Source organism: Megalobrama amblycephala, linkage group LG21, assembly GCF_018812025.1.
Source record: "Megalobrama amblycephala isolate DHTTF-2021 linkage group LG21, ASM1881202v1, whole genome shotgun sequence".
Lineage (NCBI taxonomy): Eukaryota > Metazoa > Chordata > Actinopteri > Cypriniformes > Xenocyprididae > Megalobrama > Megalobrama amblycephala.
Genome location: NC_063064.1, coordinates 5,933,633 through 5,958,813, shown reverse-complemented (window position 1 = coordinate 5,958,813; position 25,181 = coordinate 5,933,633). Strand labels below are relative to the sequence as shown.

The window sequence follows — 25,181 nt, the reverse complement described above, 5'->3', positions numbered from 1 at the left end:
AAGGTTTTTTTTGAAAATCACTTTTAGGTAGTTCTTATCACACAGACATTTGTTCAAGTGTTTTTTTGTTTTTCCAATAAGTTTGGTTTTAGTTAGTTATTTGATGCTATAAAAATGGGGTATAACTTCATGATTGACAGCTCTGCTTGCGATTGAGTCTGTGGGAGCGGGAATATGGGCGGGACCTTGATGCCGCGGCTCCACCTCAGGATCACTACAGCGCAGACTCAGGTTCCAAATGATATAATTAGCAACAACTGTTTCTGGGATTCATTTTTCTACAGTGGAAGGAAGTGGAGACACATCATCTATCTTTTTTATAGTCTATGGCGGGCACTAATGCACTCTATTAAATAAAAAATAAATCTAAGGATGTGGGACGAAAGAAATTTTGATTAATCTAATTGAATATATTTATCCTCGACTTGTGTTTTGTGTTTATTATCCTTTTTGAAGCACTTAGCAACATGCTAATGCAAAACTCCACTGGAATCAATTGTTAGCTGAGCGCTCCTTTGTTGCAGCCACTTCGCTTATGAGGTTTCATTTCAGTTAGGATGCAGCCTGAAAAGGAAGGAAGTGGAACAGAACAGTACCCATCCTGTTGGAGAAGGACGCTTGTCCTCTTTTAGTGGTCATACTCACATTCACGATGGCCTCTTTGGTCTGTGACATGTCTGATATGACCCCATCCGTGATGATGAGGAGCACAAAATACTGCGAGCCATCCTGGACAGCAGCTGCGTACCTTCAGAGACAAAAAACAAAAAAACAAAACAAAAAAAAACCCATAATACATACTTCAGGATTGTTCACTTTTCTTTAAATGACACATTTTGCCCTCTACAGTCTCCTTTTCCTGGTTTTCAAATGTCTCAAACTCATTTCGCTATGTTAACATAAGCCATGTTCTGCTTTATTTGTTTAAATAAATCTTTGCCTCTGCCAGTTCTGAGCAAGAGCCTGAGGAGGTGCATCATGCTTCAATTTATAAGTCTAATTCAAATCTGCGGAAGATGGCATTTTTAATTACCACAGTGGATGCAGTGTAATCAGATGGAAAATGATTTGGTTGTGTGATGCTGTGACATGAGGGAGGGGGTGGAGATGTCTTCAGACAATTACTTTGTCTCCTTTTTCTGGAAACACACCCACTATCCTTTCAAATGATGATTAAAAATAGCTGCAGTCAGTACTGAGTCACTCTGTTATGACACCTATGCTGTGAGCTTTACAATGGGTTAACAAGCTTGTTCCATGTCACCAACTTTCTTTTGCCAGTTTTTGGGCTAAGAGAAGCAGCATATGATTTGGCTTTTGGTGGACAGACACAACCATCTTTGGCCCTGTTTCCACATTGGTATTAAGATGCGTTTTGGTCAATCGGATCACAATTAGACGAGGGAGACAAGTCCAGTTTACACCTGGTGTGTTAATCCGTCTCTTTTGTCCACTTTCAACCACTTCTGTCCTGATTTCTTTGAAGGGGAGGGTCTATGGGTGGGTAAATGTATGGGTTTTTTCAGATCTTTCGATCTAATGGACAAAATTAGATGGTGCTACTTATTGTTTAAGCATTAGGTCAGTAGGTGGAGAGTAGACATTCTTTAGTGGCTGTTTGAACACATTTGACAACATGAGAGTCTACACTATGAAAGCAATCCAGTCGAATGTGTTTTCGACTACCTCTGGAATTGGTCGAAAGTGGACAAGTTCAAAACGTTTTACAACCCCTTCACACCTGTATTTAGCATCGTCCACTTGTGATCCGATCGACCAAAATGCATCTTAATACCAGGTGGAAACAGGGCCGTTGATCGAACATCAGAGAGTCACAAAAACTGAAGCCAAGGAAATCATCTCAAGTGTCTTCAAGGATATGGGTTTTGCGGAGGTCCGTAGAGAAAGTACTTTCTTATTCTGATTCATGAAGTGTCTGTTGTTCATATATGCTATGTGCTTGAAAATCTAAACAAAGATCAATTTTGCTATTCATGCAGAAAATAACATTTGCATTGCATTCCACTAAATCTGGGCAATCTATCATTTGTATGCAAAGTGCAAACAGGCTGACATTTTACATGGCAGCAAAAACAACCGAAATGGCTTTTGAATTTTGAAATGATGCAAGAACGGTCAAAGCCAAGGTTAGCTAGAGGAGGGGTCCTAAATAATTATCAATTTATGCTGTGTTTAGATGCTTTTACTCAAGACTTTAACCACATATTCAGGACTGGCGGGTGCCAAATGTAATAGTTTATCAATCTGTAATTAAAAATCCCATATTGTCAGGGGCAAGCCTTGTGTGCAGCAGTCTGACATGGCACAGCTGAGCTTCAGGTCACCAGAGTTCCAGTCCTGACTCGAGGTCTTTTCTTTATCCTTTTCCCCTCTTTCCTCTCCAATTACTTCCAGTCTAAACTTTAGTGTTGTTATTGTTAACTAAAACTATCATAAATCATTTTTGGTAATAAAAAAAAAGCTTAAATCTAAAATATAACCAATAAACCAGTAATTACTTCCTTTTAGTTACAAAAAAAAAAAAAAAAAAAAAAAAAAAAAATATATATATATATATATATATATATATATATATATAATATAGCTTTTCGGAGGGTTAGGCAATTTTCGGAGTTCACGCGCTTTAAGGCCTTTAAGCACATGTGTTTTAATTTGCAAGTCTGTAACCATCTCGATCATAGATGGAAAAGGCCATTTTACAGCAAATACAGGCAATTTACCATAGAAAATATATCGTTTTTAAAGCTTTTTAACAGTTATCGAGGTTGAGCCAAAAACCTAGGACTAGTTTGCCAAAGTTAGTTTTTGAAATAATCTCCAATATTTAACGAACGAATTTGATGGACAGCGGTGTTCCTAGAGGCAAATTTGCCAGGATGAGGATTTCTACCATGTGGTATGAACATTGTAGGCGTGTGCGAAAAATCGCGCGATACACAATCCTTTATGCATGTGAAAACCACGAAGACGGCCCCTGGTGGCCGATTTCTTTCAAATTTCTCACAGGCCTTTAAGGGCCTTTAGTCAAACAGGCCCAGTGAGTTTCGTTCCAATCGGCCTCCGTTAACCTTGTCTGATAGCTGCTCAAAATTCATTGGCCTATGGCATACAAGTTTTTCAAGATGCGTCAATGTCCTCATAGACAATCATGGCACCTCAGACAAAGACACTGCATGCCAATTTTCTAGTCAATCTGACTAATGGTGAGGTAATTATAGCCATTTTCATGTTTTTTTCTACTATAACACCACCAAGTGGCCAGTCGCTACATCCTTTTTCATGTGGCCACATAATGAGCTCTTACATAGGTGTGCTTACATAGGTTTTTGGTGAAAATATCTCATTCCGTTCACGAGTTATAGCCATTTTAGTAAAAGTGGCTCCACCTAATTCAAATGTTTTGGTGGCCCTTAGGGACCAGAGAATCTTGCTGTACTGGTTTGGTTCTGGTTGGGTCAAAAACCTAGGACAAGTTTGCAAAAGCATTTTTTTTTTTTTTTTTTTTTTAAATCCAAAATACCCGAAAATTACCTGGGGCATGCAAGGATTCCAATGGTATAGGACACTTGAGCCTACGCCTAACGGTTTAGTAGTTATGAGTAGGGCTGCACGATTTGGAAAAAAATTACGTATTTTTTCCCCAACGATTTTGCGATATTGAGAGCCACAATCCAGGCTAAAGCAATAATTACCATTCCATGATATTAATAATTTCACTAATAAGCAAGCTTCATTACAAGTGACAAAAAGGTCACTTAATATTTTATTCCAAAATTAGAACATTTCTGTAAACACAAAAGCAGACACATTGAGGCTTGGTGACGTTGTAGGCGGTGTGAGTACTACCCTGGTTTTTAGCTAAGAACCTCAAACCTTTGCAGGCTTGAGACAGGTCGTTGGCAAATGTTGCTCTAGGACTTCTTTAGCGATGAAACGTTTGGTCTGTTATTTCCCGTTGAGAGCTCAATTTACACTGGCAAAGGCATCACAAATAGGCTTTGGTTGAATGATTTGACTGATCCTTGGGTGCCGTTTTAAAAGACAAATGTGGTGTTTCCTTGTTTTGTGGCCAACAATTAAAGTACAACATCCTCCTTTTTGGGTTCCCAAATAGATGATTTCACTTTCTTTTTGCGAAAATTTTTTTTTGTGGCTCCTCTTCGTTGCGCATTTTTAGCAGTGAATGTTGGCTGTGAGCGGTGAGCAGCGGCACAGCGAACCAATCACTATGCAGGCACGTGGAACGTGCATGTCACCCCAGCAACAAGCCATAAAAGACTGTGTGCTAGTTCTCTTATCATGTACAAACTGACAATATAAGCTGATTTTAAAACTGTGTAATTTCAAGCCCTCAAAGATATTTGGGTCTGCCCGCTCAAAAACTTCCTTGGAAAATTTAACCTGGCCACCACTAAAAGTGATTTACAACTGTGTAGGATATTTGGCAAATTTACAACAGGGGCAAAGTTAGTAGGCCCGTACAGCTGGACGGTCTTTAGACTCTGATGGTACGCCTCCAAAATCCCCTCAATACCATTACAGTAGGGATTTTCGATATTTCCATTCTGAAAGACAGGAATCAATGGTTCACACGTGTGCCTTCATTTAAGCCAACAGCAGTTCAAAAGAAAACAATGCTGAGGAGAGAAAACATGGATTGTGTCAATCAATATGACAGCAGACGTTGCCAATTATAGACGTCTCCCATACAGTCTTGTCTCAGCATCATTGAACCGCTTTCCCAGCACCAATGACCACAACAGCATCTCCCGCTCTCAAGTTTACAACCGAGAAAGTGAGAAAAACAGAGTCTTGCATCAAAAAAAACAACAACTTTTTGGACTAATCCCAAGGAGTTTCAGGAAGATTTTGGACAACAGGAAATCGGAAGCTCACTCACTAGGGGAAACTCATGAGACACCCGTCCATCGGGGGGCAGCTTGGCTCCAAATCCCAGTGCAGGGAACATCTTGTCACTGTCATAGTCCTGGATGATTTCCCCCACTGCCTTCAGTGCCAGGGCGTAGGCGTTCATCTGGTAGGGGTTCATGTAATGGAGAGACGTGGACTGGGATGGGTTACCTGGAATTTAAACAGCAAACAAAAAGTTACCTAGTATTACATTTTAGGAAACCAAAGAGAGCATTTTCAAGTGTGTGAAAATATTCTTCATATTTACATTGTGAGCACATTTGTTACAAAACCTGTTAGCTAAACTAAAAATAAAAACAAAACATATAAATTCAAGATGGTGGACAAGGCAATGGAAATGTTGATAGTAATTAAGCTTACATATTCCATTAAATAACGTTATTGTTCAATCATGACAACTAGTTGTAGTATGTTAATATATATGACAATGTTATTGTATTTGATCTTGGCGGAATAGATCTGTTAGGAACAATCTCTATTGCATGAATATGCATACATAAATCCCATAGCAGATCTAGACAGGTGGAGCTGGGGAGGTTGAGGGTTTCAGAGCACTGCAGGACCAGTTTACAGCGAACACTGAACAATACTATTTAAATGTTAAGCAAGCAAAAATGTTGAGGCCAATCAACTTGTGCCTTGTAGTAAGTGATGTGATTGCTAGCAGATTGCACTTAAAGGGCATATCAGCCTGCGCCACAGAGGTTTATAACTTAACAATTTTAAAGTAATTAAAAATGTATCCTTTTATCCAATATTGTTGTGTTCAATGTATTTTATGCTGTTGAATTGCGCAGTTAGCTTACATATGTGCAGCTTACGTAAAGCACTCCAAATCGGTCACTTATGAGGGTCCTTGATGGTTAAGATGCTGTCTTATCCCATGTCTGCACCGAGTGTGACTGTTGTTGTGACACTCCGCAACAGCTTAAGGCTGTCTACACTGGACAAGTCAAAGCAAACATACTAAATTCGTTTGACGTGTTCACTTTTTCACCCTTCTGAGATTGTGCCCATTTGTAAAACCAAATGTTTCAAGATGTAGGAAAACCAACATTTGTGAAAACATTTAATAAAAAAAACATTAATTACCACTATAACCAGCAAATGGCAGCAGAGGAGTGCTCAAATTAGCCATCTCCTGTAATAGTTTTTCTGTTTCACTTTTGAATAAATATTAAACTTATAAAATCATAGGTTTAAAATACATTTTGCAAGGTGAAATATGAAGCACTCACAAAATCTTAAAAACAATAACTTTTCTTGAATGAATTCACAGAAAGCAAGCACCGTGTCTCCCTTCATAATCACTGAAGCTGTCAGTTAAAAGTGCACAATAAATATTTAATTTACAGCGTATTAATGCTTTTTTTCCACACAAAAGTGTGAAAACTGATGGTTGAATTCAATTCCTGAGGAGGAACACTGAGGGACGCACTAAATTAATGCTAGGCCTGACTATTTAAGTGACAATATTCTGATTATAAACAAAGTATTACACCACTGATGTGTTAAAGCTACCTCAGGACATTGAAGATCCGACACACCAACAAGTGACATTTCAACAAAAGTTTTCCAGCTGGCTTACATTATTGCGAAAGTTCTTAAGAATGTTCTGTGCATATGGTCAATTGCTTCCCTTTTTCCCCCACTAAATGATGTTACAACACATCTAATGTAGACAGTATCACTGATTATAATGGTGTTAGAGGGCACGGCCTATGAAGTCAGTAGGCATCAATGCAGCTCATTAGGTTTTGTAACAGAGCAACTATGTCTGCCAGAGTCAGTAAGTATATTTAAGAAACACAAATGAGTGCTCCAATTCTGTTGTCAAGCTATTGAAGTTGTTCAGGGCTTGGAACAGTTGGGATCCAAACAGTTCTTGAACAACAGCTGCACTGTTACCAAACTAACTTTGCATTGCAATTCAGCTCCCTTGCACTTCAGGCAGCCACTTTCAATAAATCTCTCAGAAGCAAAAGCCCATGATGCCTTCTATTTCCATCCTCTCGCTACATTGTTCTGAACAAATCTTATTAATTTGCTGAATAATTCAAAGATGTTTGGAAGCACTTATTTGTGAAAGAACAGTAATTACTTGAACACTTGCAGCAACAATAGGGAAACGCATTCACCACCGGCTGGTGTAGCTTGGCAATTTTAGACCGTTTTATCCAAGCGTTCACCTCTCAGCACGACTCGGACCCTTACACGGTTTCCCGTTCGGCCCTGTAGCACAGGGCGCCGCCCACTGACGACTAATAGGAGCATATTGAGCGACACAAGCGGGCTAATGATTGGGTTTGGATCAGCCAACCTTTTAAGAGTTCACATATCGTTCTCTCCACTTAATTGCTTACCGTTAGAGGCGGTGAAATCGATGGCCACAGTGAAATTGATCTGGGTCCTGGGAAAAGAGGCAGAAATGAGAAAACAAGAGTAAGCAAAAACACTCTCTGCAGTGATTTAGCAGCATCTGTAGAGACAGGTACATATGTCTGTGTGTGGGTATGTGTTAACACGCACGGGCACGAATGCAGCTAAATGATGGCTGATGTGTGTAGTCAACCCCAGCTGCACTAATTGGGATAAACAGGAAGAGCCATTTCTTTGAGCCCACATTACAAGTTTTACTGTGCTCAACACAGGGTAATGCATCAGATCCATCTGCATCCCTGCCTTCACACAGGGATTCCCTCTGCCCTGGCTTCCCACCGGTCACAAAAGCACCATGTTAGACATGCCTGCTAAATGAGTCCCACAGGCACCTTTAAGGACGCTTCCTGACAGAAGATGCAGTGAATAGAACGAGTTAACTAATCTGAGGTTAATATGTTGGACTAAAAGGTTTATCATTTAATAAATACATGTCCAATTGACCAGACATAATCTATTACTGTCAAATAATTAGTTTTATAAAAGTCCTGCTGTAAATTAACATACCGCAACATTAGCATAAAACCGATACGCGTAAAGCCAAGCAATTAAAATGATAGAGGAAATAATAATAATGATCTAATTTTCAAGATTCCAAACACATGTGCCACCAACAGCATTCAATCCCTCTCCCCAAAAAGTCAGCGGCCCATTAGGGATTCAGTGGGTTGGAAGAGAAAAAAACTGATAAAAACCATAATGAAAAGCAGAGAAAATGACATTAACCTTTAGAATCCCAGGCTAATACATGACTCATGCCCCTGTGTAGCCTGGAGAACAATTACCCTCTTTATTAATTCATTAAAAGCCATTTACTCTTGGGTGCCTGCGTATGCATCACAAAACAGCTCTCTCATTTTGGGAATAGGTGACCGAAGCTGTGATTAGAAAATAAGATCATCTAAACGAAAGCAATCCCTGAGGATCACATTATCACATTTACCTTTGATTAAGACTCTTTAATTATACATTTTGAGGAGGAAAATGAAACTAAGGAATTTTCTCTTGTCCTTTTTTGATTTTCTCTTGTTTACTTTCTTTCCAAATTAGAGCAAATCCTGAGCTACTTTCAGCAGTGTTTTTGTTCTGCCAGTCGTTTCAGCCTGTGGCACTGGGGCATTTCCATGGCCCAGAAACTTAATAGGTTGTAAAAAGGATCCCCTGCATTAGGCGTTAGTGTAGTGCAGCACACCAGAGGTCTCTTGGGATGAGGTAAACAGAAGGACAAGAAGAATCGATCTTCGGAGACGCGGATGTCACTATGTGTCTCCCTCTCATTTGTCAGGTGCAGTGCTGTGGAAGGCAGGGAAAAGCCCTGCATAGTGACAGAAAACCCACCTGCATCTAATGGAATAGGCTGGACAGCACAGCACAGATAATGCTGTCTCTATGTAGTATTATCCATTAAAGGGGGCCAAACATGGCCAAAGTTTCAAAACACGAGTTGGACGTATGACGGAGTATTTCCGTGCCAAATACACTACTTCCGGTTTCGGTACAGGATTCTGAGAGTTTTTTTCAGAGTGTGTCCTGTATGACATCAAAAGAGAGCAGAATTCCTTGTTTAGGAACTTCTCCTTTATAAGCGTGAGCACACACATCACCGAGAGCAAGAGCACGCCCATCAACGCGTTTCGTTAGGGATACGAAAGCCGAGAGATTTTTCAACAATGGCTGTGTCCCAATTCAGGGGCTGCACCCTTTGGAGGCTGTATACATCATGGAGGCAGTCTCATTTAAGAAAAATAACCATTAGATTGCAACGCAAGAAAGAAATTACAGTGTTTTACACCTCACAATGTATATCAGTCCATTTTATTTACAGACGCAGCTCCTGTCAACAAAGGAGTGTGTTTTTGGTTGTGAGGGAAAGATTACCTTTTTCAGCTTCCCAAAGAACACAGCGTTAAGGGAACTGAGGATGAAATTTGTTTTTCCGAGGCAGCAACGGAGTTGTGCACGTATGTGTGTTTGTTCCCGGGATTTCGGTGATGAATACTTTGTAAACAAGTCCCAGTTCGGCTCTGGATTTGAAGATCGCGGGTGGTGAGTAAAGCTGCATCAGATGTCTGTGTTTTGTTGGCAATCGGCGCGCAAGTGTATATAATGTAAACAACACGAACGTTTTTGTTCCCTTTGTATTTATAATGATGTCGCAGCTAGCAGACGATCTCTACGCAAAAGCTGCATGCGCTCGTGACTTTTTAGCTCCGCCCACAGCACTGACGGCACGGCAGACACACCTCCAGGATCTCGGCTTTTTTCGGAACGACTCGGTTTAGCGTATCTATCTTTTATAAATATGACAAAACTAAAGACTTTTCGGAGATATGAAGGATGCATTGTTACTCTATATGTACTCAACATTAACATGAGTTTGGCAGAAACTGTGTGTGATACACTACCTTTAAGGCCTCAATATATACTTCAAGTGAAATCAAAGAACGAACTGGTGTTGCGTCATTTCGAACAAAATCAGGCAAAAACGAAGTTCGTTTTCGGGAGTTCGAAATAGCTTTCCAAAACAAACTTTCTGGAAACACCTTCGGACTACCACTGGTCCCAGACTGCTGGTTTCTGCCTGTTGGGTTATTTTCAAAGTGTTGGGTAGTTTTGTGTGTAACCTACTGCTGAACGAAACCCCCTCATAAACTACCCAGCCTGCTGGGTTATAGTAACCAACTGCTGGTTTGCCAAACTGGAAAAAACTGGATTGGTAACCGTCATTTTTTGTCTTGTGCCCTGAGAGAAAACTTCCTGAAGTGATCTTCCTGAACTTTAAGGTTAGTATACACTTGTGTATGAAATAATTGTACACAGACAAAAAAACTTATGTAGTTTCGACTTTTTTTACACTAAAAAATGCTGGGTTAAAAACAACCCAAGTTGGGTTGAAAATGGACAAACCCAGCGATTAGGTTAAATGTTTGCCCAACCTGTTGGGTAGTTTTATTTAATTCAACTATTGTTTAAAAATGACTGTATTGCTTGATTAAAATGAACTCAAATCATACTGGAAATGAACATTTATTAATATGTTTAATAAATGAACATTTATAAATAAGTTTAATGAATAATAATTAAACAATAAACATTTATTAAATTGCTTAATTATAAATGTTCACCTTTTGATTATTATTGTTGTCTCTATAATTATGTGTCTATTTTTAATTTCCAACCAATTTTGGTTTCATTTTAAGCCAGCCATATAGTCATTTTTAAACAATAGTTGGGTTATAAACATTTAACCCAACTGCTAGGTTAAAACAACCCAATCGCTGGGTTTGTCCATTTTCAACCCACCTTGGGTTGTTTTTAACCCAGCATTTTTTAGTGTACAATTAAATGTATTGTTTATACTGCTAACATTGTTTCGCAGGCCGAGTGAGAGACATGACGCGGCCATTCTGAAGTAGCATTTCACGTTAACCCTTAAATGCATGACTGTTTCGCCAGTCATTCTTACATATTCGGGTCTTTATCGACCCGGATCTATATCTAACACTGATGGATCTCTACCTGTTGCGATAATATAAAACTCCTCTGATATTAGAGGAACAATTACAGAAGAATAAAATAAATTGTATTTTGTTACCTTTTGGAGCTTGAAAGGGCTCCGGTTTGAGCAGATGTTTATTGCCATCATCACTGTCCTCGTCAGAGCTCATTTCCCAGTAAATTCAGCAAACAATGGGCTAGTTTTATGTTTGAGGTCACGAATATGAGCCCATTCGCGATCTCAAATATATTCTCAGAACTATATAATTTTCAACATCTTCAAAATCAATATTTCGATCGCTAACAGCTTCACCAGATCCATCCAGTAACAGTTACAGTCATATTTGATTGCATTCAGTACTTGCTCTGCAGTAAATCGCTGAGCCATTTCACGTTTTTCTTATTATTTCGTTTTCTGTCTAAAAAAAAAAATGTCGTCACTTCAACATTGTGTATCAGACATTGCCACCTTGTGGAATAAAGGTGAATTGCACTTATTCTGTCATCTAAGATTCAATTATTGTTGTGCAGAAAAAATATATGTACACTCATACACACCTCGGGTCGTTTGCGACCCTATACAATTTTTACACAAAATGAATACAAAAATAGGCATTCTTTTATAATTTTATGATTTTTTTTCTTGTTATATTCTTTATAATGAATTGATTGAGGAATACCAAGAAGGTTGATGTCTAACTTTAAAAAATGAACGAGGAAGAGGGTAGTGAATGACGTCCCGGGTCACTAAAGACCCGAGGTATGCATTTAAGGGTTAAATGACTGTCACGACAATGGTTGCCACACTTTTCGACACAAAAAGGGTTAAAATCAGCTACCTCTGCCGTGCTTACAGTCATGGCCAGCTATGAGTTCACAGAGGTCCGGACATCTGTATTTTTCGGAGGTCTATATAATAAACATTGTGAAATAATTGCTTAAAATAGTATTAACTCAACATACTAAAGTGCAGCAAAGATATTGCACAGCACCAAGATAATAACCGACCTTCTGAGCTGTCTGTCACCGCTCGTCAATGTAAATGTTAAACAATAGTTAAGTTAAATAAAACTGCCCAGCACGTTGGGCAAACATTTAACCCAATCGCTGGGTTTGTCCATTTTCAAAGCAGGTGGGCTTTATGTTCACAGACACTGCTGAGCGTGAATTCCGGTGCGACGCGGTCATAAAGTGTGAGTCAAGATGTAAGAATCTAAACTAAACATTTCATAAATATGTGACAGCTGTTTTACGATAGAAATGTTAAACGACCAACAAAAATAATCAGGAATGCAAACTAATGAACTTTTGTCTAATTTTGCCATTTTGAATTGAAAATAGGCTAGTCCTATACTGACGTGATTCATGTAATTCGTAACTATCAATGTGAGGGGACAAGAAACATCAACAAAGCCGTTTTCATCGTATTAGGCATAAGATCAATAATGAATGTGTACATATTGTGAATGAATTTTATAAACTTTGTTACCTAGCTTTCCTGGTAACATTCAGTAAATTAACTTCTAAGAAAATGTTTCATAAAACATAAATATCAGCTGACCCTATGTTTACTTTATTCACTGACACAGACAAAAATGAAAAGACTATCAAGAGACAGCGTAAGATAAGGAGACTGAGAGAAAAAGAAAGAATGATGGAGAATTGACAAATATTATACTGCCCACTGACATGGTTTTAAAGCTATTGTTAATCAATTTTTGCGGTTTTCAAACATCTTAAAATGCACATATGTAGATCATAGAAATAAAAATTTTCTTCCATGCCCCCAACCCCCCTAACTAGCGCAAATTTGGGACCTCTGTAATTATAAAACCCTGGCTACGGCCCTGATTACAGTGTGAACATCGTTAATTATTATGGGAGCAATGCTTGTGTCATGCATTGAACAGAAGGTAAGACTGTAATGTCCAACAGAGGAGACATAAAGCTGTTATTTAACACAGCAAATGCCAATATTGTTAGACAGTTCAAACCGTACTGATAACCAGTTCTTTTCTTGCCACAGGTGCCAGAAGCGCACAGAGTGTGCTCCTTTTGCTCCGGTCACATTCAAAATGCTTTATGATGTTCTTAATGAACTTGCCATTAAATAAAATTATTTGATTTAGACTGTTTAATGTCCATTAATTTCCTACCAAATGATGTAAAATTGGCCCAGCTTTTAGTTAATATGAGCAGAAGTTGGGTGAAAGTGTTTAACCCAACTTGCTTGGGTTACTTTAACCAAGTATGTGTTCTGTCCAATATTTACAGCACTGGGTTGCCAAACGGGTTGTTTTTAACCCAGCCGTTTTAACCCAGAGCTATATAAATAAACGTGACGTGACTTGACTGGTGTGCCGAATTGCAAAGCTTGTGCAAACACATTGCTATGCTTTCTTAACTACTGTTTTCTCACCGCTGTCATTTTTTGTTTATTTTGTTGTTGAAATGAAAGCGTACAGCATGTATTTACATATCATTCTAAATGTCACTCTCAGCAACATGGATAGAACCGGAATGTGCTCTAAGATCCATCTGCCTTCTTTATAGTGCAAGCCAGAATGACTTCCACTGCAGCGAGAGCTGGTGTACTTCTTTCGTCTTCCATTGGTGGTAACTAGAGAGCTGGGGTTGCTAATGCTAATGTTAGCAGTGCAAACTTGCACTTCTACCTGTTACAGGCTGCGTTTAACTCCACTTTTAGACATACACTCTCAAGCTTTCCTAAGCACTTCTCCTCATGAGGAAGTGTGGTTCAAAATGGTTCAAGACCCTTGATCCCTCGTTTTTGACCCGAGGGAGCAAATCTACTCATATGTCCACTTCAGGCAAATCCACAGACCACAATGCAACATGATTGTGACGTCGCAACAGCAAGTGATCAAGGGCTTAGGGCGTTCCATTTAAATCCCATTGCAAGGGTTCCGTCAGTAGTGGGCACTCATGCAACGTAAGAAATGACGTACATCTGAGTGAACGAGACAGAGGGAAGATGGACATAAACACAGCCACTGTTTACATTCAGAGATAAAAACACTGCCATCTAGAGGTCTCATTTTAAACCTAATAAGTCACTGTCACAAATCTTGGATGTAAAAAAATAAATAAAATAAAAATATTGATACAATGATTTTGAGTACTGATAAAGTATCGGCAGCATAATATCACAATACTCACGTTTATCAATATTTTCTTACACTCCTAGACAATGCTCGAACGACAACTGTACCTGTATGATCTGTTATATATAGTGAAATCATTAAAATGGTATCACAGTCACATATGTGCAACAATGCGACCGTTAATCACACTTTCAATAAATTCTTCATTTTTGACTCTTTCCTGCACAGATAGAACAGACTCTCACCATGGGCAGCACAATCTCATCTGACTTAATAGAAATGTCGAAAGCTGGTCCTGTGTGGGATGCACAGGCTGGCCGGAGACTCAGAGCACATTATAACAGGTTATCTGCCACTCAGCCATGAGTACTTCCATGCAGGTAAAGGTCAGCGCTTAATCAGTACAAACACTCTCGGCAATGAAGGCGGAGCTCAGCATACGTTCTTCATTGGCAAGAGCCAAAAGATCCTCAACTGTCACAATTATTAATAGGTTACTGTTTTTTTAATGCTTGGCTGCACTCAAAAAGCATTTTTTATTCAGTATTTGTATCCAGTTTTCCAGTAAAAATGTTATTGTAATTAAAAATATCATGACATTTTAAACAAGATAAATATACATGAGAATCAAAACTGCATGCTAGTTTACAAAAAATATAACTTACAATGTATTTTTCTGACCTCACTGGCATATTGTTTTTTCTTTTTCATCATTGTTACTTTTATTCAGTAAGGATGCAATAAATTGATAGAAAATGACCGTAAAGATGTTCATAATGTTACAAACGTTTTCAATTTTAAATAAATACCGTTGTCTTGAATTTTATATTTATCAAAGAATCATGAAAAAAAAAAAGTTTCCATCACAGTTTCCACAAAAATATGATTTAGCACAACTGTTTTCAACATAACAATAATCAGAAATGTTTCTTGAGCAGCAAATCAGCATATTGGAATGATTTCTGAAGGATCATGTGACACTGAAGACTGGAGTAATCATGCTGAAAATTCAGCTTTGATTACATTTTTAAATATATTCAAATATAAATTGTAATGTTTCACAGTGTTTATTTTTTACTCTATTTTTGATCAAATAATGCAGAAATTAAATATACAACCCAAACTTTTGAATGGAAACCAGTATTTTTAATGATAATACTAATAATAATAATAATAATAATATATGTGTGTCTGTATATATATATATATATATATATATATATATATTAATTTTACTTTGAAATAAAATAAAAATATTACTTTAAGAATGTTTCGATATTTCTTACATCAAAACAACACCAAAATACTGATTTAGAAACTGATTTTTGCAGTGTGCAGAACATGTTTTCTGGGTTATAATTGATTGTTTCTCAGCAGACAGAGTGCCGTCCGGTCATTTCATCATTTGATTGGCTCTCTTCATGGCTGATCTAATTCCACACCGCAGCAGCTCGGGTCTGATGTGCTCCAATTCTCTCCGTCTTCTACTCATCATCTCTATTGCTGTTCTCGACTCAGTCACTTAGGGAGTAATATTTGTCAATAATGCAGAGGGTTCTTCTTCTAAGTGGCAATTTCCTGTTTTCATTTAGGCGAGGGCTTAATCAATTTATGGTCTGTCAGACCACTAAACAATCCCACATGCTGCGTGCGCTCTGAAACACAATGCTGCAGCTCCATGAATACACATGCGCACACGAATGCGCCCACGCACGCTGTTGTTGTCTCCGGATTCATTGTTTTGTCTCCATGTGAGCATGAACCTGCGGGCGGTCTCCCGATGTTTACACAAGCCAGCGGCAGTAAACCCTCCAACCCTATCAGGGCTGCCCGTGCCGGGGCAGTCAGTCGAAACTGACAGGGATTCACCTAAATGTCACTTTGCATTTGGCTCAAAACTTCCACCCCACTCTCTTTGTCAGCTCACGGTCATTTTTCACTATTTGTCTTTGACCACAGTGGCTTGTATTAAACCGCATTAGAAGATCCATTGGTCCCTTAATTCAATCAACATGAAACAAAGCTTTCTTGACCATCAGCTCTGAATCCAGAGTGTCTGCTACACTTACACATTCCTGCACATAAAAGTGGGATATTATCTTTATGTATGTACTTCCCTGTAAAAAATATCTGTTCTTTGAGGTAAACTTTGAAGTAACTGTTCTTTGAAGTAAATAAAAAGAAAATCAATGCATAGACCATTTGGCAAATGCAAAAGGGTGTGAAATGAGAACAAGTACAATGTGCACTAGTGTCAGTCAAAATTGCAGCTGAAATGAACACTAGTGGCAGTTACACAGCCGCAACTTTCATTCCTTTTCAAAAAAAAAAAAAGATTTAGCAGATTATCTATTAATAAAGACTTATTTTTGCAAAAAATAAAAAGTTAAAAGGATCAACAGTGTAATTATAGATGTACAATTACAGAAATTAATTATAGCCATAGTTGCTTACAGGTATTTTTTTTTTTTTTTAAATACAAGTACAATGTAAAAACATTTACACAACAAGTGCACTGTATCAAATGATTAATTGAAATGTTATTACATTATTAAAGACACTTACTGTGTTACGACCTCAAAACACTTTTAAAGGGGGGCTCTGTAGTATTTCAAATACACTGTTTGGAGGTTAGTCGAGCCAATACAACAACAACAACCGTCTAACCAATCAGCATTAGGGGGCGTATGATGGTCGACGAGAGAGAACGAGCAAGAGGGAGATTTGAAAATAAGAAGAAGAAGAAAAAAACAGCAAGAAGAGAAATGGGACACAATACAAAAGAGCTCAAAAGAATATCACTGGAATGAAGGTTTATGCCTGGGCGAAACGCTTTAAGACATTATATTAGAAAAGCTTTCCAGTGCTGGAGAGAGCTAAGCGGGAAGGCCTGAAAACAGAAGCAGAGGCTGCTTTGATCCCACTACTCATGTGAGTAACACTGGGTTTTGATTGTCTGGAGCTGATGTGCTGTTTGTGACTAACAACAAACTCTTTTTTTTTTTTTGTATTTATTCTTGTGTACCGCATGCTCATTTTTTGTGCTTCCTTGTCATTCGTTCATCAACTGGTTTATTTTTCATGAAGCATTTTGTTGCACGTGCATCACAAAGGTGCAAAACAGATATTAGTACTTCAATAGGTTGGTAAATTAACATTATATCAGTTAATGAAATACGTTTTTTACCATAAATTTAACTGATTTTTTTTTTTACAGTGTGTAAAATGAAGTTATGAACCATAATTATTACAATATAAACCTTTCAATTATATGATTTTGAACTGTAAAACAGACAGTAAACTTAAGTGTTGTCCCGTAAAACCTAAAACGTTGCTACTGTATTTTTTACTGTAAAGTTCTGGCAACCACAGCTGCCGTTTTTTACCATAAATTTTACGGGAAATTTTTTTTTTACAGTGAAATACGAGTCACAATACTCTATAAAAGAGCTCAATATTTGTAGAAGAAAGCTAAAATGACATGGTTGGTTCAGCAATGCATTTTTATCTGCTTGTTAACACAGTCAGTTAGGTTTAAGGCAGGCTATTAATTTCCAAAGTGACATGATAGGTACAGTACAACAAACACTGAAATAAAACGTTTGCCAGATCCACTTTCATGTGTTTCAGATAAACACACTTTTAGCACCACTCACTGGACATTTCACTCTGAAAGTGTCACATACATGCAAGAAGCAACGTAATATCATATTACAGATATGTCGCCACAGACACAGATTTACATTACACTGCTGGTTGTATCCTGTATATAACTGTGTATGTGACAAATAAATCTTCAATCTTGATATTGGGTTGAAATTCCATGAATCTCCCTAAAATTAAGTTTATATCGCAAAACTAAGTTTGTTGTCAGACCAAAAAAAATATTGATACAGGAGCACATCCTACTTGACAAAATAGCAGATTAGCTATTACACATTTGCTCTATGTAACAAGAAGAAAGTTATGCTAACTTTGGTCTTTTGCTGAAACACTTTGTTCAAGGTTGAAAGTTGAGAAAGTGTGAGATTTCTGGCTGTGTGGAACGATAAAATAGATAGCGCTTAGAATAACCCACCACAATCTCAAATATATTTACCACACAATCTCCAATGCCAAGAGGCATATCTCAGATATAAATCTGATATTGATGGAACCTGTGGCGTTCAGTCAAACAGCAAAATGCTGTTAGGATGCACAGCAAAAACATTTAAACATTGTTTAAGAGGGTCCTGTTAAGCCTCTGTGATCTTTGGATCTTGTTGAATGCTAAATTTAAAGAATTAAATTATCATGACTGTAACTGCATAGTTGACACGTGATCATTTTTTTAAAATTCTTTTTTGAACTTAAATTTACACAGTATGTGTGTGTATATATATATATATATATATATATATATAATAAAAATACATTAAAGTAAAATAGAAATGTTTAAAAAACATCAATATCAATGATAAATTAAAATGATAACTGAAAATATAAAAATAAAAGCTCATTCGAAATGAATTAATTAAATAAATCCTGTAATAGAATATAAACAATACTAAAATAACAGATCATTGTAACAGCAATAAATCTATTTATGTGTAATTGGAAATAAAGTCATGTGACCCGCCCTGCAATTGTCGGAGGATCAAAATTCAGTAATACGTGTGATTCACAGCACATGAACAGCGGCTGAGCAAGGACGTTTGTCTCTCTACTCACCCTCCTTTGATGTAATCAAGGAAAGTCGACTCTGATTCCACTGAGAATGACAGCAGTGTCACCTGCATCGAAAACAAATCAAAAGAGACAAGTGAATCCACAACAAAACACCAACAACAAAAATATGCAGATGCCACATAATATTCTGTCATGTCAGAAATTGTACTAATACACCTTGTTTTAGAGGTGTGAACGAGGCAGTGAATGAATGCGGGCGAAGTGTCGACCCTTGGGGAGACGATGTTCTCAGGCTGATCTCATAATATAAAGCAATAAGGTGACTCTGGCACAGCCATCAATCAAAGTATGTTGCTCATATCTTATTATCTCTGCTGTGCTACAAATTCCTGCATTCATATTCACTTCCATGATCTCTATCCACCCACACTCCTTTTCTCTACACACAAATATACAGATGTTTACAGTGGCGTGACATTTGGTTTAATACGTGCGTCTTGACTGGGCTATTTTCCCCATTTAAACGTCATCCTCCACTATTTGTTGATTACAATGAGCCATACGCACAAGCGCTTAAACACGAAAGTCCAGTCAAAGGAAAACCGTGCAGCTACAAAGCAAAGTTCTCTTGGTTTTTGAACTTGTTTTAATTAGCATGGGTGTAAAAGGGATACTCATTAATGTGGGAAGACATTTGAAAGCTACTGTGCATGTCTTTGCTTTTCCCATCACATAATCGAACACAGGAAACCGCCGTAATTAAAGGCTCTGTCTGTATGTGCATACATGCGTGTGCAAGCATATGCCCTGATACACATGCGCATACACGCTCACATTGGTAAAAGCCACCACTCACCGTGCCCGAATTTACATATTTCTTTTTCTTCATCTTCTTCTTTGGATTCACCACCTAAGAGCCATTGGAAAAGAAATGAGAAATCAAAACGAGCTCAGACATTTAAAAGATGTGGAAAATGCAGAAAATTAAAGTTTTGCTCTGAGTTCACATTGAATTCTCCAGTTGTCAGCCCTAAAATGTATCACAGTTATAAAAAGAAAAGAGTACCAAGGAGTTTCTATGTGGTTGCTGAGGTTTTTTAGCAAGTTGCTATATATGTGGTTGCTTGGGCCTCCAGGGATGTTGACACTAAGATACTACTGGGATTTTAAAAACTTAGTTGACTAGTTGTGGCGTAAATGGCACTAAGTTACAATTTATGAATAGTTCCCCCAAACATTCTCTCATGTTGTTCCAAAAAAAAGATACACTATATTGCCAAAAGTATTGGGACACCCCTCCAAATCATTGAATTCAGGTGTTCCAATCACTTCCATGGCCACAGGTGTATAAAACTCAGCCACGAAGTGGTAGACCATGTAAAATCACAGAGCGGGGTCATCGCATGCTGAGGCGCACAGTGTGCAGAAGTCACCAACTTTCTTCAGAGTCAATAGCTACAGACCTCCAAACTTCCGGTGGCCTTCAGATTAGCTCAAGAACAGTGTGTAGAGAGCTTCAAGGAATGTGTTTTCATGGCCAAGAAGCTGCATCCAAGCCTTACATCACCAAGTGCAATGCAAAGCGTTGGATGCAGTGATGTAAAGCACACCATCACTGGACTCTAGAGCAGTGGAGACGTGTTCTCTGGAGTGACGAATCACGCTTCTCTGTCTGGCAATCCGATGGACGAGTCTGGGTTTGGCGGTTGCCAGGAGAACGGTACTTGCCTCACTGCATTGTGCCAAGTGTAAAGTTTGGTGGAGGGGGATTATGGTGTGGGGTTGTTTTTCAGGGGTTGGGCTTGACCCCTTAGTTCCAGTGAAAGGAACACTTAATGCTTCAGCATACCAAGACATTTTGGACAATTTCATGCTCCCAACTTTGTGGGAACAGTTTGGGGATGGCCCCTTCCTGTTCCAACATTACTGCGCACCAGTGCACAAAGCAAGGTCCATAAAGACATGGATGAGTGAGTTTGGTGTGGAGGAACTTGACTGGCCTGCACAGAATCCTGACCTCAACTCGACAGAACACCTTTGGGATGAATTAGAGCGGAGACTGCGAGCCAGACCTTCTCGCCAACATCAGTGCCTGATCACACAAATGCACTTCTAGAAGAATGGTCAAAAATTCCCATAAACACACTCCTAAACCTTGTGGAAAGCCTTCCTAGAAGAGTTGAGGCTGTTATAGCTGCAAAGGGTGGGCCAACTCCATATGAACTATACCTTCAAGAAGAAATTGAGCAACATTAAGAGTAATATATAATATATAATACAGATTGAGGGTTATACAGTATTATGTCCATAGCACAGATGATTTAGGAAGAGTTTTGCAGTGAAGTGTATAATAAAGTGTTGCCCTATCTATCAGCAACAGTAGTAGTGTTGCTTTACTTCTTACCTTTATTTGACAGTTTCATTTACAATCTATGTAAGCACAATGATTCCTTACTGTATATTGCATCCCACATATATTCTGATTGTTAAGAACCATGAAGGAATGCTGGATAGGCTATCCATTTTATTGACAATAAGGAGCTGGGAAGATAGATTTTGTCAAGATTATTGTCTCGAGAAGAGAGAATGAAAGAGGCAGAGCAAGGAAGAATAAGACAGATAATGATGCTGAAAAGCACACAAATGAAAGTGGAACCATCCAGGCGACCTCTTAGCTGTAGGGTGAAGTACAGAAGAAAGAACCAGCGACCCCTGGTCGTCCCCCATTCATGTCACAACACAAAGTAATCAATAGCTCAAATAGATTCTTTGTGCTGAGATGAATGCAAGGATCTGGAGATGAAAAGATTTTTTGAACATGTTGGCTGTAGACCGTTCACCCCTTCAGGTTCACAAAAACCTGAGAGGTGAGATTACAGGGTAGACATGGATAAGATGTAAATCTAAAGACTCTTTAATAGGGCTGTGAATCTTTGGGTATACAGCGATTCAATTCGATTCACGATTCATAGGTGTTCAATTAGATTCAAGAACGATTTTTGCAAATTCAGAATGATTTGATACGAGACGATTCACATTAAAATTCGATGCGATTCGATTAATTCGATTCGATTCATCGGTTATTGAAATGCTTCCCTCAGTGTGTCTTAGTAAGGGTAAGAATTACACAGTGGCCTTCAGGAGGTCAGAGAGTAAGGGCAAAAAACAAACAAAAAAACTATTGTCCATTGTTAATGTTAGTTCATGTTAGTTCTCAATGATGCTACATAACTTTATTTTAATAGCCTATACAAATTGGCATTTGAGGAAATTGACAAGCTAAAACTTTAAAAGGGCTTTAAAAGTATTGTTAGGCCTAGTTCATATATAGTTAACTAGTGGAGGATAGTGTTAATGGCTACACAACCTTATTAAAGTGTTCCAGGTACATTAAACATACTAATGCTTACATGGAGAGACTACCCTAGAATATCATGCACTTTCCCAAGGAATCCTAAACTAACTTTTTCTTCTCAGAATAGTAAGAAAAGCCCTCTTTGTCCTCTTTGTATGGAGCATTTTCCTTACAATGATTCTGAAAAAAAACCACGCTGGGTTTCTACTGTTGCTATAGTAACGAATGCAACTTTAATGCGCATCTGATTGATAGATAAACCGCGCGTTCTAATTTCAGTGTTGTTAATGTTGTAGTTATTTCAGCAGTTTCCTTCGTACATTCAGTTTAACAACATTAAGTTCATAATTTCATTTATCATTCATTGAACTGTGGGTATGCATTTAGACACTTACACTTAAACTGCTCGGGTAATGTCAATAACCCATTTCCTTAACCTTCAGGGGTCTGAGGATTTTTGGGACCCTGGAGAAGTTTTGACATGCCCTGACATTTGTGCTTTTTTCAGTTGTTCATAAACATATTAATGGAAAAAGTGTCATTACACTGTATTCAGCACAAACTAGGCTACAATAATATGTGAGGAACATGTATGTACATGTTTGTGTTTTTGAAGGAATAACGTTTATGTGTGGTTATTGAAAAAACAAAAAACTTAAGTCACTGAAATAAAGCCAAAAAATATATATTAAATCTTTGTTCACAAGACTTCTGGGTATTTGAGGTTGTAGACTAGAGTTTTTGCTTCAAAATGAGGTAAAAATTATGCTGCCTGCTTGTTCATATAAAACAATAGAGAGATTTAAATTTTCTAAAACATCTTTGGTCAAGAAACACAGTATGCGTGGAGGCGTGAATCCTCATGTATAATGGGTGATTCTCACCTGAGAAGACAAAAGAATCACATAATAATGACCTGAAATGACTTGCATATTAATGAGGCCTTTCAGTCAGGTAGGCTGTGAAAAAACCCTCTGTGATCATGATTCAAATCTCATCATGGTGTAAATCAAACATACAGAAAAAACAGCAATACTGTGAAATATTATTACAATTTAAAATAATGGTATTCTATTATATACTTTAAAATATAATGTATTTCTGTGATGGCATTTCATATAGGCTTTTAGCTTAAAAGCATGCACATTTGGAGAAATATTGATGGATTCTCATATGTTTGTCAATTTTCTATACAGAAGAGTAATATTTATTCAGGATTTATTGTCATTACTATGAGTGCTGGATACTGTGTTTTCAATTCATACTTGCAGCCGGAGGGCGCTCTGTGCACCTTTAGTCCACAAATGCCTGAGCACTAAAGAAGAATAGGCAATCCAGGAACTAACCGAACTAACAGAGGACAGAGATCGCTAACTATGGCTATTCAAAACACTTTTCAAGACAATAAATACACGATTGAGATGATGAATGCATGTATTGACTCAGAATTTGCGTCTGAATAGCACTCCCTCCGTGGGCGTGGCCGCATTAGCGGATAATGAGCTGAATCACGGATTTCTGACATGGCTCTCTTTTCATACAGATTACATAAACACAGAATGTTTGTTTTCGATTTGACTTACACGATTTAAAACCTGACATTTCAACGTTTTTTTAGTCATAAGTCTAATTTTTTTGTGATTAGTATTCACTAAGTTACAGTTCATTTTCTGAGAACTATCAGATTGTACTTCGTTCAGAGGGAGACGAGAGATCACGCATCATGTTAGTTTTCTTTATTTTATAAAAAGCACAACATTTTGTTTTTACTCTGAGTGTACACAAATAAAAGAAGATATTCCACAGATTAAAATGGTGTATAACTCTTAATTGTATGTGTAACATTAACAGAGTATTTTGAGTCTCTTTCACACTGGTAAGAAAAAAACCGCGGTGGTATCGCCGGCGATACCCTCAGACCTCAGAGTGTTAAAACTTCAGCATTTTATCTAATCGAAAATAACGGTGACGTTTCAAGGAAATGAAAGTATTTTATTTCAACAGTAGTGACCACGCAATGACTTGGCAGCTTTATAAATGGTTTGAGCGGTTTGACTCTGAACTATTATTGTTTTAATATAGAGCAGTCATCTGCTCATGTGAATAGCAGCGGCCGTCCTGAAGAGAGCTACGTGGGCTACGGACTGAGCGCGAGCGGAATCCAGAGAGAGCCGGTAAAGAGTGCATCCGCGCGTATCTGAAAGAGAGCTGTGAGGGTGCAAATGTACGACGCTCAACATCTCCATCAATTCGCGCATGAAGTAATTTAATGTTTATATATTTTAAAGCACTGAATCGCCATGAAATCGTGATTAATCCAATTATTAGCATTTTACATTGATTATCGGCCTAAATTAATGATTCGCGATTCAAAAAACGTTTCAAGATCGATGCATATGCATCGTCAGGATTTGTATTCGATGCATCGAGAAAACGAGTGAATTGTTACACCCCTACTCTTTAATGTATAAAAAGGTGCTATAATAAAACATTTTATTACACTGTAATAAATGTTTTATTACACTGTAATTACATTTTTCCAACAAATGCTCCAGGCAAAACAACCTCTTGTGTTGAGGAATATTCTTACCCTAAATAATACACCAGAACTCATTCCAAGGTCAATAAACAGACTTGACACTTTTGGTTAAGCCTCGACTGTATACCGCTACCTCTCAAAGAGACACTATGAATGTTTGATCAACCCTGATTGCAGAGCTCTCAACAGCATTTTCACAGACCACCTGAATCACTGCTTCATCTGCCATGAGATATTTTATAATGTGTTGGTGATGTGTTGGCATCAGCACATTAGAAGGTAGGAGTGCTGGGAATGCTTGTAATATCAGATACCATCCTTTGGGAAGGGAATGGTAAATCACTGTAATAATTCAGAATCCCAGGAACACTGTCATAGTAATTCTCATTTGCATGCTTACCAAGTGCTTTAATGACTGTACCGTCTAAGCAGTTACCAGAGGAATACAAAGAAGAGACTTTTAGGTACCTGCAACATTTCATGAGGATGGGGGTGGTCGGCAACAATAGAAAGGAGTACGAAATATCCATAAAAAAGAATCAAAATTAGAATTAGAAATAGAAATAGAAAAACATAGGACTCATGCATTGAACATTTATACTGT

General features: G+C 38.0%; 1 protein-coding gene across 1 annotated transcript in view; it reads right to left on the bottom strand.

Moving 5' to 3' along the window:
* Nucleotides 1–25,181, bottom strand: part of cpne5b (copine Vb) — a 210,561-nt gene that overhangs the window by 18,280 nt on the left and 167,100 nt on the right. The window contains 6 exon segments of the mRNA XM_048173479.1: nucleotides 646–748; nucleotides 4,423–4,586; nucleotides 4,922–5,103; nucleotides 7,317–7,363; nucleotides 18,726–18,787; nucleotides 19,540–19,593. Of these exon segments, the coding sequence (XP_048029436.1) occupies nucleotides 646–748; nucleotides 4,423–4,586; nucleotides 4,922–5,103; nucleotides 7,317–7,363; nucleotides 18,726–18,787; nucleotides 19,540–19,593 (612 nt within the window).